An 18,879-nucleotide genomic window follows, 5' to 3' on the forward strand; every position below is an offset into this window, starting at 1 on the left:
TAAAAAGAATTATATGTCATGACCAAGTGGGTTTTATTCTAGGTATGTAAGCCTGTTTAACATTTAGAAATTAGTCAGTGTAATCCACCATATCATAGGCTGAAGAAGAAAAAGTATAGCATCACATAAATTATTTAAAGTGTATTGAAAAAAAAAAAAAAGAAAAGCAGGGGAATTCCCTGGCCGTCCAGTGGTTAGGACTTGGTACTTTCACTGCAGTGGCCCGGGTTCAATCCCTGGTCAGGGAAGTAAGATCCCACAAGCTGTGTGACATGGCCAAAAATAAATAAATAATAAAATGTAAAATAAGATAAAATAAAATGTATGAAACAAGCTCACTGAAGTGGGTGGGAGGGAAAGGCGCTGACCTAAATAACTCTAGAAATGAGTGGAATCTGTGAGAGTAAAGGCCAAAGAACTGTAAATAAGCACTGTGCTCTCATTAATAAAGTTGCATGGGAGTGTGGGTTAACAATTCTGACACCACTGTATGCATACACTAGAATTGAACAATTTAGTAAATGGATGGCAGATGCTTGGAGCTAGGCTTCTCACTGTCAGAGTGGGAGAAAAGGCTAGGGGTTTCCATGTAGCAATAGATTAGAGTAGGAGACATCAGTATGAACTAAAATTTAGCCTCATACTGATGTAGTTACATATAGGAATTTTTTAGATATGTGCATATAAAGCAGTTAGAGGACACACACATACTTCCTTTTTCAGTCAGGTGAGAGGGTCTAGAAACAAAGACCTCCCAGTAACAATGAGCGCACCAAGTGCCCAGATCTCCAGTGAAAAGAACTAGAGATCCTTGGAGAAATGGCTGATCCCAGGCCTGGGGAAGGAAACATATGAATTAAGCCTGGAGCATCTTATAGGGCAGGAAAATAGGAACAGCTCATAAAATATTTTTTTTAAAAAAAATGAGAACACTCACAGTAATGGGAGTATGTCCAAGGGGCACAGGAGCCAACTGAAAGAGCTTCGGGTGGCCAAAGCTGGAACGATTTGAGCCACAAAGTAAAGTAGTAGTAGATCACAATCCAAAGTATAAAAAGAAATATAAAAAATAACCCAAAGTATAAAATGATTCCACACTGATATAAATAAATGATTGAATCAATAAATAAGGGAGAAGAGAAAAATCTTTGCATTAGCATCCCAAATAACTTATGTAGATAACTCTGCCTTCAAGGAGGTGGTGCATAATTCTGCACTCCCTAAGTGGGAGCTGCACACAGTGACTTCCTTTCAAAGGAAAGAGGGGGAAATAACTTTACAGAGAAGTAACCTAACAAACACTGTCTCAGCCAGGTGATCAAGGCTAACATCAACAGAGACAAGTCATATTGAGAGTATATACCCTTGACATGATGATGTGGATGGTACTTTAGCTCTGTGATCTTCCTTCCTCAAACACATAACCCCAGTCTAATCATGAGAAAAACATCAGACAAATCCCAGTTGAGGGATATTCTAAAAAATGTCTGATGAGTACCCCTCAAAACTGTCAAAATCATCCAAAACAAGAAAGCTTGAGAAACTGTCACAGCCAAAAGGAGCCTAAGGAGACATGACAACTAGCTGTTATGTATCCTGCATAAGATCCTGGGGCATAAATAGGACATTATGTAAAACCTAAGGATTTCTTAGTAAAGTATAGAATTTAGTTAATAATAATGAATCTATATTGGCTTGTTAATAATAAGGGAAACTAGGTGTGGGATATATGAGAACTCTCTGTTCTATCGTCTCAATTTTTCTGGAAACTTAAATTATTTTGAAATAAAAAGTTTATTTAAAAAAATTATATGCGAGACACTTTTCCAGGTATGGGCAAGCATTGGATGGCAAATAGGCCTGGGCTCTGCCTTCATAGAGCTTTCTGTTTAGTGGGGAGACACCAAAAGTTGTGGGGGAAAAAACCACTTTGGGTGGTAAGATCTAGCATGACAGGGGCATTTACTTTAGCTAGGATTGTTTAAACAAAAGTTTAAATACTGCAGTAGGATTTAGTTAGGAAGATCTCTTTGAGACCTGAAAGATAAGAGTGAAGTGGTCATGCAAAGAGCAGAGGTGAAGGAGAGGCCATGTTTCCAGGTATAGGAAACAGCATGAGCAAATCTCATCATATAGGAGCCTTGAGGAATTGAAAAAATGGTCAGTGTCTTGGGTTGAGTTTTTGCAGAAGCCAGTCATGAGCAAGGATTTGAGTGCCAGAGCAAGGATTTGAGTGCCAGAACAAGGATTTGAGTGCAAGTAGTTCATTAGGGGGAGGGAAGGTGGTCCCAAGAAGCATTGGTTGGAGAGTAGGAAAGTAAATTAGGGAAGATGTGGTTATCAAGCAGATATAATGGGCAACTAGGGCTCATCCACTTTGGGGAACTCTAGGAGACAGTGTAGAATATGCCTTGCTTATCCCACCTGTGGGAAGAAGCTGGGGTCTTTATCAACCAGCTCCCATCAGGAACTGGCTGTAAGCTGCTCCTCAGGGGTAACTACCTGTAACTGGAATACCTGTATGGCAACTGGAAGCCATAAAGGTCAATACACATGGAAACAATGAGTGCCAAATGTGTATGGGAGGAACACCCACAGGGTCTTTAGATATAGCCAGTGTATCTAAAGAATAGGTAGCAACAGGGAAAGTGGCACTGGATAAGGTTGGAGAGGTAAGCAAGGGGCCATTTATGTAGCACCTGATGATAAGCAATTGCTGCGTTCTACCCCTGGCAATAACACAATACCATTTGTTGTAAGATCACTCTGGCTGTTGTACTGGGAATGGATTACTGAGAATGTGGACACAAGTTGAAACAGGCAGAACAGTTATGCTGCTGCCATAGCAGTCCAGGCAGTAGAAGCTTGGCTTCAGCATAGGTGGGGTAGTGGAAATGGAGAGAAGTGGACAGATATAAATTGCATTTTGCAGGTGGAGCTTTCAGGGGATGATGGAAAAGAAGGATTTAAAGATTTTAAGTTTGAGATGTCGCCACCAACTCAACAGGAGCTATCTAGTAGGCAGTCGGATGGGAGCCTGGAGCCAAGAGTAGAGATACGGTTTGAAAATATAAATTTGAAAGTCATCAGTATGCAAATGACATTCAATGCCAAAGAAATAGACGAGGTCAAATGAGAAGAGATGACAGAAGAGGACCCAGGGAGAGAAGGAACCAGTAAAGGCAGGTTAGTAAGGAGAGGCCAGTAACAAGAGAATTTTCACAGCATGGTATCCCAGGAGCCCAGTGAGGAAAGGGCTTCAGAAAAGACATAGTGGTCAACTGTGCCAAACATGTCTGTGAAGTCAACGAAGATAAGGACAGAAATGTGAAGAATGAATTTACAGCTTAGTGTTGTTGGAGACCTTGACAACAGCAGTTTTGGTTATGAGGAGAATGTAGTGACTGGAGTGGTTGAAGAGTGAATGAAAGCTGGGAAATAGAAACAGCTTGTAGAAACAACCAATTACAAAATTTGTCTTTCATGGAGGCCAAGAGAAGGGGCACTAAGTAGAGGGAGGTGCTGGACCAAAGGACAATTTGTTATTGTTTGGTTTTGTTTTGCTTTGTTTTGCTAAGTGGGAGAAAATTACATTTTTTGTTTTATTAGAATGATCTGAGAGGGAATGTTGGATGACTCGGGAGAGGGAATGGTAAAGGACCTGGAGCACAAAGCAACCACAGGTAGAAACAGCATACTTCTTCCACATATTTTAAGAGGAAGAGCAGAGAAGATTCAGGTAGATGGTGGGAAGAAAAGGGAGCACCTGTGCAATGGCTGCTATCTTCTTGATATATCATGAAGAAAAGTAGAGAACTAAGAACCAAGAGGGACAAAAGATATATGTGGTGGTTTGAGAAAAGGTAAAAACTGCTCCATTATGTTGAGAACCCATGGGAGGTACATCATGTCAAAGAGAGTCAGCTTGACCATGGAATTTCTCCAGCAGTATTCTTCCACTCAGGGCCAGACACAGAGGCGGCTCATAGCTGGGATTTTCAGAGTTGGGGTGTTTTCAGGCAAGTATGGCAGTAGTAAAGAGAGGGAACTGAGGAAATGTAAAATGACATTATTTTGAATGGATCATGGAATTTAAGATGGGTAATTTCAGAAAAGTCCCCAGTAGGGGCTGATGGATTGTGGAAAAAGTCATGGGGTCAGTGGATTGGCATCTCAATGAAATCCAATAAACCTAACTGCAGGATTCTTGAGCAAATGAGTTTAAATAATAGAGGTGGTAGCTAGTAGGAAGCTTATTATATATTTTCTATCATTTTAGTGATTTAAAATACATGATTGAAAAGTAGAATATTGTGTCTGTGGTTACCTAAGTCATACTGAACCGTGTCTCCCTCAGCATGCATAAAATACTTCATACTTTCATAAATTAAAATTTTGCCTTGTGGCTTAGCAATTTAAATCTCCACATATATACCTGATGACTGGAATGCCTTCACTTTTTCCTTTCTCTGGATGGCAGCCATATTGATTCCTCTGTTCAAACATGTAGAATAGCTTCCTTATGAACCCACACAAGTAAACCAGGCTAAAGCAGGTTACCAAAAAAGGAAGGAAAAATCAGCAGACCCATGAACCAGATGCCCAACTTTCTAGGTTCTGGGATCTTCTACCAAAGAGATAGAGGTCGTCAAAATGAAGTGTGGAGAATGAGAATGATGGACACATTAACTTGATATTTACTAGAACTGGTAGTAGTTAATGCTACCTCTTCATGCTTACTACTGAAAGCCATTTAAATTCTGTCTACCAAAGTTCCAAATCAAGAACCTTTAGTATACCCTAGACACATTAAATGAGGGAAAATACTTTTTTCCCTACTCAAATGCATTATATAAAATTCCAAATTTCACTTCAAAAAACTAGCAGGTGTCATTTACAGCATTCTTCTGATGAGTTAGAGATCCCAGACCACTTATTTTTAATTTCTGTTTTTGCAAATAATTTTTCAGTAAAAAACAGTCTTACAGCCAAGATTTTAGAATGGCAAGTCATTTTAACTTCACAGAACCAAAATAACAGTACTCTAAATCAGTATTTCTCAAGCCTTTTCTTTTTTTCTTCAACTTGTTTGAGGGACAGAACTTAGCAAAATGATATAATGATGGGGGTGCAGGATGAATAACTGAAGGTATTTTCATACTTCATCTACTCCCTTGCTGAGAATCAATCAGTTATAAATTATAGTAGGTATTATAAATAATAGTGTTGGGGAAAAGGTGGGACTCAGAAAAGGCAACCATTAAACACAAAATACAGAGGATCTGCCTTTGTATCAGTTTTGTTTAGAACTAATGTAGCACATAGAAACTAGGTTGAGGTCAAAGTGGAAAGCTTGGTTCTAATCCCGGTGAGCCCCTCATTAGTTAGATGACCTTCAGCGATTCACTTGGTCTTTGTGTTTCTCATCTAATAAAATAGAGGCAATAGCACTGGTTCTACCACTTCTCAGGGTGCTCTAAGACGTAAATGAAAATTCAGTTTTTACAAACATTGAATGCCTAGTATGTCCGAGGCACTGAGCTGAGGGGAACAAGAAATAAAATAAATCCCTTGCCTTCATGGAACTTACATTTCAATGGGGGGGGGGGGGAATAGATGAAAAATAAGGCGGGAAAAGATGGGTGGTACTGGTGGGGGTGGAGTTGGAAGGCATCCTATCTTACACGAGGTGGTCAGGGAAGGCCTCTCTGGAGTTTTAATAGAAACTTAAATAAACTAAATGAGTGGTCAGGGCTTCCTTGGCAAAAGACACGGCAAGAGCAAAGGCCCTGATGTCGGAGGGGCTCGGTGTGTCTGAGGAACAGCAGTCAGCGTGGCTGGAATGGAGTGAGCGGGTGGAACGGCAGTGCGGTCCGAGCAGTGTGGTTTAGATTGACGGTGGAAGGAAGGGGTAAGGCTCTCATATGGAAGAAAATGGGAAGCCACTGCAGGGATCTGAGCAGAAGAATGTAACCTGACTTACGTTTTAATAGGATCACTCTGGCTATCGTATGGAGGACAGAATAGATTACAAGGGGTCCACGGTGACTGAAAGGAGACCAGTTCAGGGGCACAGCATTAAGGCAGACAGGGTAGGCTAGTTTAGACTAGGGTGATAGCGGTGCAAGTGGTACGTGGTCAGAGTCTAGGTGTATTTTGAAGGAAGAGGCAACAGGATTTTCTGATGGATTAGACATGAATTGTGAGAGAGAGGAGTGGGATACCAAGAGTTGTGGGCAGAACCAACTCAACAAAGGAGCTACCGATATGAGTGAGCTTGCTTTAGAATTTCAAGAGCATTATATAAGGTGACGTTAACTAGTTCATTTTGTACCGCAGACCAGGCATTTGATAGAATAAAATCTCCTTCTATTCCTGATATAAGGTATTTCATGATTTTCACCCAGTTTTAATTCTGCAAAACTCACTAGTCAGAGGTCAATTTACGACAATGGAAGTTTTCAGTCAGAAAAGGTTTTATTATAAGAAACAATGCCATCAGATAAAAATGCAAAAAATTGTGCAATTACGGCAAAATGTTTAAAAATATCTACACGTTTGCCCCCAAAGGACTACAGTACTTACTACATACCTGAGCACTGAACATTTAATGCCATTTTAAACTGCTTCACGTAGGGAATCTGATTCCTTGCAGGTCACGTCCACTTTTTCTCATGCACCAATGAAACCAGCTTGATGCTTAAGCATCAACTTTGTAGGATAACAGAAAACAAAGATGGAAAATAAAGAATACAATTTCTACTTTCCTATAACATAGTTATACCATGTCCAGTTTTCAGTGTGTAAAAAATATATAGGAAAGTGCTACATACTTTCTTCAAATGCAAAAACAAAGGTCAAGTGGGACTGGCATCTGTCACCCCATATTTTAATTCTGTAGTACCCATTGTGCCTTTTACTTATATTCTCATCATACTATGCAAATGTACCTTAAATATCTAAACAAAGACCCACGCATATTACTAATCTTAGTTTTCTAGGACCTCTTCTGAAATCATTTGAAAAGTGGCAAAATATCCCAGCTATATAATTTAAACAAATAGTTCTTCATACAAAATTCAATATATATTCTACTTCCGTAGCAAATTCTAAACCTTGGCTTTGACACACTATACTTAGACCACACCCTCAATATAGCAAAAGGATCAACTGTTGTGCAGATCAATAGAATAAATCGACTGCAGAATTAACCACAGTACATTGTACTCCTACGCATCACACGGCACATTGTAAATTAACTCAATATTCTAATGTCATGGTTTCAAGTAACACGTTCTTCTAAATAAATACAGGAGATTGTCAAAAAGCGGCAGGAAGTCTTAGATATGCAACAAAGCTTTCAAAAATAAATTACATGAACATCTCTTGTAAAACTTAGCTTTGTTTTTTTCCTCCCTTTGCAATGCAGCACAGTAAAGATGCTTCAAAATGCTCACAGAAATAGCCCCAAACCAGCAGGAAGACAAAGAAAAAATGGGGAGAAAAAACATAGGTGATTAGTTGACAAAGTCGATAAGATTATAGACACACTACCAAGGCCAGCAAGAAGACAGCACGTATCCAGCTTCCCAAGACTAGATTTTAAAATGTGAATTCTCTAAATGCTGTCCACTTTAAATTCGGCTTCAGGAAACGTTCCCTACTTGTAGAGGGCTATGACAAGCAGTTTGGAAAGTTTCTGAAAAACGAGGTATGTGATGCAAAGAGGCAATGTTTTAAATTTGTTTCACAGTATCACATTACCATTTGTGCAAGAGTTTTTAATACAAACCATGCCAGTTTGTTTTAACAGAATCAAAATGTTCCAGTTAAGGACAGACTCTGGGCTATACTTATATCCTTTATTAATTATTCCAGGCAGAGTAAAAAATAAGTTACTGATCCAAATAACTGCCTTATGTATAACACATGAGTTGATTTGTCCTCTGTTAATATTTCTAGCTAACTGTTAGAAATTCATCAGTTAAATATGAAAAACTATTTAGTACCTATAATGCTATGGTTCTATTCACTCACTCTTTTCCTCCTCAATCACCTTCAGCTAGAACAAGGTTTTCAATGCAAAATTATTCATAACTGTTAAGTGCAAAAATTAAAAAAAAATGAGGTTTTATTTGTTATAGGTAATGTAAAAGCCATTAAATGAGACTACTGCAGGAGTTTTATGTTTCTGGAAAACAGAATTTTAAAAATAGGAGTAAAACTTCACATTACGCTCTGTGCAGAAGAGAAATAAGTTACCTTTCATTGTACTGATACTGAATGGACAGGTAGAGGATAGGAAAGGGGGTTAGGCGACAAAATGGCCCATGTTAGTGCAAAATGAGTATAATATTCTTTTCACTATTCTAAGATTGAATCCAGTTAGACCAATGACTGGCCATACCTTGCCATCATGCTAGTAGAGAACCCTGTGAAATCACAAGAGTTCAACAGGTAAAGGACTATGGCCATGAAACTAACATACCAGTTTGAAAGGTAAGCATAGGCTCAGACAATTTAAATCTACCTAACTATACACATGAATTAACTTATACTAGCACCAGCCACCTGTGATTTTGAGCCCTTTTCAGGATTTAAAAAAATGAGAGTGTTAGCACTTGAAAAAATTGTCAACAGAAAACTGCTACTTTAAAACCTTAGCTTAACTTAAAGCAACATGGGAAATATAAAACAATCAAACTAAAAGCTCTTTCTGAGACTGATCTGTTTTTCCTTCAATCTACTCTAATAACAGAACACATTGAAATCCAGTACACTTGAAAACAGTACACAAATATACATATATTCAGAATGAGGATCTAAGTTAGTGCGTCTCTGTGGTAGAGAGGTCACAGCTAAAGTCCTAGTGATATTGCCTCAGATTTTTACCCGTATTTAAAATAAAAAGTCACATCAAACTATTTTGGATGTCTCTAACCCATAATACCCTAACCACTCTTCTAAGAGTGCATAGTTGTCGATTCATCTGGTATCTCAGTGACTATTCATCACAAAATTCTAGAATGATGTGATTATGTTTATACCAGAAAAAAAAAATGCTGATAATTGCACTTTGTTACCTTTTGCTTACTGAAATGAAAACATCACAAGGATGAAAAGAAATCCCTCCCTACACTCATCTTTAAGAGCACCCATCTCCGTGTATAAACTCTCTCAGCTTTCTTAAATACTGACAGCACTTCTTGTATCATTGAAAGACTAAGTTTCCTCAAGCACAAGGTGCCAGTGAGCTCACTAAGGCCTGCCATTCATTAAAGTACTTTCTGAAGACACTGAGGATAGAGTTTAGCAACAGCACATTCAAAATGCCGGCCAAGGTCCCAGAGCCGATCTGGGGTCTCATACACTTTCATCCATTGGTCAGTGATGTCATCATATTGGTAAAGGGAATTTTTTCTGCTGGTTCTGAAGACATGTTCTTCAACGGTCACTTGAGTAGCTCGAACAAATAAATGGAGTTTATTCTGGAAAAGTACCAGTTTAAGGTATGGGTTTATGGACTCATCACAAGGAAAGTCCTTCTTACGAGTCCATTTATTGAGCTCAATATCATAGGCTTCTACAGTAAACATCCGCTGATGATTTCCACAGGTTCCAGCTATGTAGTAGATAGAGTTCTTGTATACAGCTGCTAAGCCCTGGATTCTAGGCACAGTCATGGGGGTTAAGAAACCCCAGTAGTCTTTCTGAGGCTCATAGAAGAGGAAAAATTCTCCTAAAGAAAGAAAAAGGGAAAAAAAAAGAAAAAACAATAATATGTACATTTACATGTCTCTTTTTGGTTGTATGTTGAAGACCCAAAGGTATAATTTTCCAAATATTTTACTTTCTAAAATATTTCTTTTATAATCTCCATAGATACATTAAATATTATGGTAGCTTAAAACATCTTCATTCCATGCACAACATAACATAATATTAGAGTGAACCTGAATTGGGGTGTTCAAAATGGGGAAGTATGAGGCATTAGTTTGGCTTGAGGGCAGTATAACAGTTAAGAGCTTGGTTTCATTTACTCTATCCAATTGGGTATTTCAGAAAATTTATTTGAAGCCAGCTCTAAAAAAAGAAGCATTATTACTAATGGTTAACCAGTAAGATGAAAATATGTATATAGCTTCAATCATGAGTAAGCCACTATAAATTTAAGTGCTAATTATTTAATTAGAAGATAGTACATAGAATTGTTCAGATTTGTGTCTATGGGCCACTAATGTGTTTACTTTAGCGTTGGTGTAATGCAAAGACAAAGGCTCAAGAGGAGAAAACATGAGCTTAAGATGATAGAAAACACGCACATTATTTATGGGAATTGACTGAGTCAGTTTCAATTCTATTTTGACAATGAAAGGGTGTGCTGAGTCAGACTGCCAATACAAAAATGTCTAAAAGAATTAAACGAGTGAAGATTTACAAGAGCTTGGTAATTATGACATTTGTATAAAATCCTTGATATGAAAATTTGAATCCTTTATGAACAGATTAAATGATACTCCAATAGCCACTGACAGTAGAGCACAAGCTTCTGACTATTCATGTCAAGTTTATTTATATAAAGAGGCTTTGTTTAGATTATAAGTACCTACTTCTAGATTGAGCTTCCCCTTGAAAACTGTTTTGAACTAGGTTAACTCCTATCAACAAATATAACTGCCTACTTAATAAAAGTGATGCTGTAATTTCAATTTTTCACAAAATAGCTTGTTAAAGTCCTAGCTTTTGCCTGCATATTACGTATGCTTATTGACTAACATATAACAGGATTCTTAATAAAGACAGGAATTAACACTTTCTACCATGTACTACCTCTCTACAAATTTCTTATAAAAAAGAAAGATAATACATTTTAAAAGTTGATTTTTTAAATCTGAAGTCTTCTTAGTAAATTAAAACCAGTGGTGGGCAATTAAGAAAACCCTCAGTGCCTCAGATTTCTCTTTTATAAAATACGATCTCAGATTAAACAATGCTCATTCCAGCCCTGAAATTCTATTAATTCATTGTTACTTTGCCTTAGTATTTACATTAATACACAACCTTTACATTCCCTTTGGGAGTCATCTAATTAATTCTATCTCTATCAACTAACTGGTTAGCCAGTAAAACCAAAATATATAAAGAGAGAGCTTCATCATATTGGATGATATAACCTATTCAACCACACTTGATAGATTTTACATCTATTCAGGTACTCCATTTTTTGGCAAGACCAACAAACCTAAATCATGTCCATGCTTCTAGTCAACTAAAATAAGGCACTAGAGAGTACTACTCCCTCTGGAGAATTAACTTTATATTGAAGTTTAAACAAATGGGTTTAGGCATTTCTAGGAAATTTTAAGTCAGATAAAGGATTAGAGCAAAGAATATTTAAAAAAAAAAAAAACAGAATGGGAAAAGACCTAAAAAATCACGTGTGTCTACACAGAAGTTGCCCCCTTTTCCTTGTTTTATTTGAGTAGAGTAGTCAGTGTAAGGAAAACATTTATATATAAGCAGTTAAGAAACACAAAAGAAGAATAAGGATGTTGGTACTGTCAACACTGCATTCAGCATTCAAGCAACTAAGATAAGAATCCAAACACAAGGAAAACATTAGTTAGCACAAATCAGAACCTTGAATCAAATATCTTATTTGCTCTTACTAAGTTCCTCTTTCTACTTCTACTAGATCATCTTTGCCAGGGTACTAGTCTTCAATCGTTTAAACAAAAATTTTTAAGCTAAGTATATTATCGTCCCTCTCATAATGTCAACAGTAAGAAAAAGGAGACATCTCAAAGTTTTTCAGTGAAAAAAAACGGAAAACAATCTTATGGATGACAACATCAACTGCAGTGAAATTAAAATCTTGAAGACTGTAATTGAAAACTCTTTGTAATTAAGTTTCATAACCTTTGCGATCGTAAGGCTTATACAAAATTCTTTGGCAACTGAATAGTACAACTGCAGTTGATGCTTTGTTCTTTTTTCTCTTTTAAACTAATCCAGTAAGTTCCATAAGAAAACTAGGTGCTACATTTCTGGATTATATATTACTGAAGAGCAAAAAAGTCATGTATCAAACTTGCTTTCTTGTTTGAAGTCTTAAAAATGGCTCTGAAAGAGTTTTTCCCAAATCCTGAACTATTATCTATGAAAAAATATTTTCAAAAATACTTATTCCACATGATGTCAAAACACAGTAAGTACATAAAACACAGATCATCTTAGGAACCTGCCTTTTCTGATTGAAAAGTTTATTTTCTTTACTGGTCCTTTAAAGAACAGACGGTTCCAACAAATAGTTTATGATAAGAAAGCCAGAGGCATTCCTCAATGAACAGGAACAACTTATGTTTTACTATGAGTGGGTGAACCACAATTTGACCTGTTACCCTTTCATGAAGAACTAAATCACGGGGCTTCCCTGGTGGCGCAGTGGTTGGGAATCTGCCTGCTAATGCAGGGGACACGGGTTCGAGCCCTGGTCTGGGAAGATCCCACATGCCGCGGAGCGGCTGGGCCCGTGAGCCACAATTGCTGAGCCTGCGCGTCTGGAGCCTGTGCCCCGCGATGGGAGGGGCCGCGATAGAGAGGGGCCCGCGCACCGCGATGAAGAGCGGTCCCCGCACCGCGATGAAGAGTGGCCCCCGCTTGCCGCAACTGGAGAAAGCCCTCGCACGAACCGAAGACCCAACACAGCCAAAAATAAATAAATAAATAAAATAAATAAATAAATAAATAAGAAAATCCTTTAAAAAAAAAAAAAAAGAACTAAATCACTTAGGCACCTACCCTGTAAAACATAGATCTTCTCTTTGTACTCCACAGCATTATGAAACTCCATAGCAACAGGCATGGCACAAACGGTCATCCAGCAGTTCTCTCTGCTGTCGTAGCACTCCACAGATTTTAGTGAGTTTCTCCCATCGCCTTCATAAACTCGCCCTCCGATTGCATACATCTTACCACAGCAATACACCAGTTTGCAGCCTATTCTGGCTCGAAGCAAGGATGGTTTGGATAGCCACCTATTAGTGGAATGGTCATACATCCAGAAATCATTTTCTGCCTTGTGGTCGATGGATACCTCACTACTGCTTGGCCTGTACCCTCCTGCTATGTAAATATCATTATCTGGTGATACGAGAATCCCAACTTCTCTTAGATCATTTGGTGGTTTGCATAGTTTGAACACTCTTCCTGTGAATATATCTAGACAAGGCACTGTTTGCTTCTTTCCTGAGTGTTTGTGGGCAGCATCAAAACATATGATCATTTCCGATGCAGTCATTCCAAGTCTCTGTGTACAGCCATTGGTACTGGATGGTCCCTTTTCCACATAGCTTTTGGCTATAGCCTGTGCAAATTGAGGTGGAATTTTCTCTAAAAAGGTGTCTTCCATCAGAGGAAAACGTATGCATTTGGCAAATATTTCTGGAAGGTGCACTTCTCTTTCATTCTGTTCATGTTCAAACCACCTTACAATGCTCTCATAAACATGCTCTTCCCGGTCTACGTTTAAATCGTCACTGTCTAGGATACTTATCAGTTGGTCTTTCGTCAACTGAAGAAACTCTTGTTCTTTGGTGACACACAGGAACTTTTTACGAATGTATTCTTTAGATCGATCTCCGAGTTCCTGATGACCATAATGATCAGCAAAGATGAAGACTCCAATAGAATTCTGTGGGTCCAAATGACTGATCATGTACTTAGCACATTGGTCTTGGATGGAGGGAATCTGGAAGATGCTAGCTGCAGTGAACAAGGCTTGAACATTGGCCTCTGTCAGAACAACTCTGGAGGTATAGGCATAGTTCAACACTAAGTCCATCGACTCAGCTTCAACACCGACGATTCGAACTTCTTTTTGAGTGCTTTCTGTAAGGCCGCTAGTGAACATGGATCTAGGAAGGAAAGAGTGGTGAATTTATGTGTGCTATAAATAAAAGTTATTGTGGCAAATTTTTAAAAACATAAAGTTACCACAAAGATAACATTTTGAAACTGTAAAATATTTCCTAATGTGTTTCCCGATATCCTAAATATCAGGAAAGCGGATAAAAGTTGATCATCTAGCAGAAGAATTTAGTCTCGCTAATTTAAAAAACCCTATTCTCAGGACTAGTCAGTCCACTTTGTGCCAACTCTGAGAAAAGGAGAGTATACCTAATTAAAGTACACCAGAAGGTGGCATGGAATATTCCAGGACATCTTATTTCCCTTGGAGCCCATTCGAGGCTTCTGGTCAAGATGCCTTAGGGACTTGAGATCTTCAATCACCAGGTCAGTCAGAAAGTTTAAGAATACCCATAGAGTGTCAATGTGACACATTAGCATATAGAGACTGTCTAATAAAACTTCTCATGACCCAGTGGAAATTTACAAGGCAACCTGTGCTCAAAACATATCTTTAAAAATTTCAACTTAGAAAAACAAGATGCTCTTCAGAAGTTCATATTTTCTACCTACTTGTTTTTAAAATAATTATCCTTTGAATGCTTCCTTAATGATTATAAAGAACATAAATAACATCAATTCACTTATCCTTGGATATTTTGAAAACCTTTGCTTGACTCAAAGTTACCATATTTTTACCTATTTATATTTGTATATAAATAAAGATTACAGTAGGGTTAATATAATAGCTACTTCTAAAGAGAGTTTAAGAATTAACTGATTCTTTGGAGAAGATAATGGTTTTCAAAATTCCAAACTTTTGTCTTTGAGACCAAGCTTTTTTCTTTACTTTTTTTTTCTTTTAAATTATCTGTGCATTTATGGTACTTTCTTGGCCAAAATATTAAGTAGCCAAAAGCCTGGCTCTTTATTTAAAGTGCTAATCATTTATAAACATCATTTGCCTTTCTTTTCCCTCCTTTAAGGGTTCTTTCTAGGCTGTTCTTAAAATTAAATTAAAAAATAAAATCAAAATGTCTTTTAAAATCCTCTAGAGAAAAGGACTGTGTGCCCTAGGATGCTTAATAGATGTCTGTTGAAGACACCGACCTAACGCTGCTGATAAACTTCATTATTCAGATCCAGACCCCTCCTATTTTATTTTTAAGTGTGATGTTATGAAAAAAATATCCTTGAATGGGAAGATTTCCGGTCGCTTTTAAAGTTTTCATCAAAAACATGAAATTAATTCAAAAATGCAATATGGAATATTGGAGGTATACAAGGGTACCTGGACCCAGCTTGTTGCCTGGGCTAACCGTCCTTTGAGTCCTATTTTTACTTCTACTATGTAAATTTTAAGTTTAATATCATGCAGACTTTTTTTTCTTAAATGACTAGAAACTAGATGTACCATTGTATGAGCTGGTTTTCAATTCAGGTGCTGAAAAACCGAGTTATACAGCTCCCAATTAAAAAGAAAAATAAAGCCCTTCATCAGGCAAAGATTAACTCCCAAAGGAGAACATTACCACATAGCCCTTTATCATGGGAGCTACTACTGACTTGAATAAGCTGGTCTCACACACAGGAGCAGCGTGACACTCAAGTTCTCCTCTGTTCTAATAGGTTCTTTATGTAAACTCGATATGAAGTGGGAGTACTTCCCCACACAAAACCCTGAGCAGCAAAAAGTTTCTATTAATCATATGAATTTTACTTCTGACAAGTCACTGGGAGCAGGAAACAGCCATGCCAGATTTCAAGCTATTCTATTCTTCCACCAGTGATGCAAGACTTAGAAACTATTAAGTATGACTTTATACAACTCACATAAGAAGCAACAATGGTACCAAGAAAGTTCTGTACAAACAGCTCTAGCAAGAGAGAAGAACCTAATCCTTAAGTCTTCTAGCCAAATATCTTCATTTGAATTCACATATCTTATGCTTAGAAAGTTTTTCAAGCATTTCCTTAACTGCTTGGAAATTAAGAAAATCTACTGTACCATACTTCTTTCCAAGTGATTTGTCAGGTCTTCAAAACTAATTTTAAGTAAGTATGATAGTTAAATGATATAAGCCAGAATATAGAATTACAGTGAGATATAGACATTTTCACTTTATTTCTTTTTACTATTCAAATCTAATATACAATGAACACTTCTGTATATTAAACTTTAAAGAGAACCCACCTTTGTTCCTTAAAAGTCATACAGTGACTAAGAAGCCTGGCTCTGGAATCAAACCCAGCCTCTGCCACTTACTAGTTAGATAGATGATTTAGGCAGGTCACTTAACCTCCTTGAGCCTCAGTTTTTTCACACGTAAAATGGGAATAACAACTATGTAGAGACAGGATTGTAAAGATTACATAAAGTAATGTATGTAGAGTGACCCTTGCCCAGAGCTTGATAAGCAGTAATTGTGACAAATATTTAAACACATAAATGACCTAACCATATCTAATGGATAGCCTAGATAAATGAATCTTACCAGCATTTTCCATTAGAGGCCCAACTTCATACCTTCAGTGTATACCAGTTTCTTCTTTTTTCTTTCCAGCTCACTGCCTCGTTATGGTTAATACTTAATAGTCCAATGACCTACCCTAGGCAAGTCTAAATGGTTACATCACAAGCAGCAAACTGAAGTGACTATATTTAACACAGTATTCTGAGAAAGAGGAACCAGAAACTACTGTCTGGAACACTACACTGCTATATGCCCTATAAAGGTTGAGAAAATTATTTCACAGTCATTTCATGCACCATTTTTGAATACAGAAAGGCTTAAAGTGAGCACTTGAAACAAAAGAAGTTAAACTCAAACAGGAAATTGCCTTTATCACTGATCTTAGAGTACGAAATTATTTTTTAGACCCAAGTTTTGAAATTTTACTTTACAAAGTTTTATGATGTATAAAGATTAATATAAATGAAAATGAAAACTTAGCTTAAAAATACTTCTGGAAATCTTAAGAAATAATCACTAGTCTGGGGCCTAAGACACATAGAAACTGTATTTCATTCATTTTCATTTCACTGCTCTTATCCCCAGGGCATTAAAACAATCCATTAAGTGGGTAATTTGTTTTAAACTCTAAAAGAGTTAATGTGCACGAAAGAAATCCTGGATAAATTTTTGGAACAAATTTCATATTAGCACTGTCCAGTAAAACGTTCAGTGATGGAAAGGTTCTGTATCTGGGCTGTACAATGTGGCAGCCAATACCTACATGTGGCTTCTGAGCACTTTAAATGTGGTTAGTGTACGTGAGGAAGTGAATTTTTAATTTTATTTAATTTTAGGTAAGTGAAGTTTAAATAGCCACATGCGGCTAGTGGCTGCCATATTGGGCAGTGCAATTTTAGATTTTCTGAAACATACAAACAAAAACATGTTCACTAACTTAAAAACCAACCACCTGAATTCTAGAAGAATCTGTCAAATAAAAAAAGGGGTGGGGGAGCGCTTAATAAAATAGGGCCTGTTATTTATTCTCAGGAAACAAATGCATTGGTTTCATCTCATTCCTGCATCTCAGTAATAAAAATCAAGTGGGCAATACTGAGGGAGAAAAGGAACTTGGTGAGGATATCAATAGAGGTTTCCACCATCATCATACCTGAAGTAAGGGCTGATTGCAGCAAGAACGTTTCTATGACAGGAAAATGTTTTCCCGTGATCCACTTCCACTACAATGTCTGTCAGCTGTCCTTCATCGTACATTGTTTTGAGTTGCTTTAGAATACTGCAAGCATGGAAGGGGTCCATGGCATCGTTGGCTGTGTCTGAAGATGGAATCCCATTCGGTGTTGGGGAAGACTTACTTAAATCTAGGAGGAGAAAAATCGTACAACCACAAGAAGTTCGGAGCCAGTTTCGGCGTCGCGGGTTTATTTTTTGTTTTTTGGTTTGGGTTTTTTTTTTTTTTTTCTCTTGGTGTGTGTGGGATGGGGCGGGGAGTTGTTTGTTTCTTCGCTTGGCTTGTTTTTTCCCCGCTACAGAAATGCATATATGTACACAGACACCCCCAATGGGACCGCGAGGTAGGATCTGGGAAAGAGCGAGCTGCGATGCAAGTTCACACACCAGCCTGCTCCTCTGGGAGCCCGGCGAGCCCGAAACCCCGTGCTCGCAGAGGGACCGTGCGGGCAGAACAGGCGAGGTGTCTGCGGCGACTCCGCCGACAGCCAGAACGTCCCAGCTGAGAGCGAAGGGCAGGAGCCTCACGAGGGAAGCTCGATGGATGGCGGCCGCCAGTGCCCCCTCAACCGCCTTGCGAACAGGTCGGAGCGGCGGCGGGTACCCGGCCTCCCCATCCCTGTCCGGCCGGACCGCCCACCTCCCTCCACGCCATTCATCCTCCCTCCCCTCATCCCTGTCCACCTCTCCATCCTTCTCTCCGGCTCCTCATCGCCACCGCCTCATCTCGCAGCCTGAGCCTCGTCCCCGGCCCACCTCCCCTCCACACCTCCCAAGCCACCACACGACCCACCTGCCGACGCGGCCATTTCTCGACGGGGCCCGGGCTCCAGCTATTTAAAGAGGAAATGTCATTTCGCTTCTCTCTCTCCCGGGTTCCGGCTCTTCTAAGCCGCCCCTAGCCAATGGGGTGGCCTATGCATCCGGCTCCGCCCCTAAGCTCCGAACTCCGGGCGCCGATTGGCCACGAGGAGCGCACAGGTGCGTCGGGAAATGTAGTTTTATTGCCCCCGCTCCCGCGTGGTCCGGGTAGGGCGGAGGCCCAAGCCGGGGATTCCTATTGGCCGGTCCGGGCGGAGGCGGAGCGCAGGGAGCCCGCCAGCCTGTGTCTGTGGAGCGCGCAGTGCCTGCAGGGAGAGGTAGTCTTCTGGCTGAGGAGAGCTGTCATTCTGAGAGGCTGGGGTAGGGGAAGCTCTTGAAGTGCAAATTTCCCCATTTTAGGCCTCTCTCCAGGCCCCCGGATCTTTTTTTTTTTTTTTTTCCA

The 18,879-nt window shown here is 38.9% G+C and overlaps 1 protein-coding gene across 1 annotated transcript; it reads right to left on the reverse strand.

Moving 5' to 3' along the window:
• Nucleotides 1-6,476: 6,476 nt before the first annotated feature.
• Nucleotides 6,477-18,485, reverse strand: KBTBD8 (kelch repeat and BTB domain containing 8). Its single transcript, XM_007192416.2, has 4 exons — nucleotides 18,409-18,485; nucleotides 17,536-17,746; nucleotides 12,802-13,916; nucleotides 6,477-9,739 (listed from the first exon to the last, which is right to left on the reverse strand). The coding sequence occupies exons 1-4, from the start codon at nucleotides 18,422-18,424 to the stop codon at nucleotides 9,276-9,278; spliced, it is 1,806 nt and encodes a 601-aa protein (XP_007192478.2). The 5' UTR covers nucleotides 18,425-18,485; the 3' UTR covers nucleotides 6,477-9,275.
• Nucleotides 18,486-18,879: the final 394 nt, after the last annotated feature.

This window comes from Balaenoptera acutorostrata, chromosome 10 (genome assembly GCF_949987535.1).
Source record: "Balaenoptera acutorostrata chromosome 10, mBalAcu1.1, whole genome shotgun sequence".
Classification (NCBI taxonomy): domain Eukaryota; kingdom Metazoa; phylum Chordata; class Mammalia; order Artiodactyla; family Balaenopteridae; genus Balaenoptera; species Balaenoptera acutorostrata.

Excerpts from the sequence above, each read along its gene's own strand:
- KBTBD8 (XM_007192416.2), bottom strand. Across the intron at positions 13,917-17,535 it reads GCAATCAGCCCTTACTTCAG|ATCCATGTTCACTAGCGGCC; the intron begins GTATGATGATGG and ends TTTCCTTCCTAG. Across the intron at positions 9,740-12,801 it reads GAAGATCTATGTTTTACAGG|GAGAATTTTTCCTCTTCTAT; the intron begins GTAGGTGCCTAA and ends TTCTTTCTTTAG.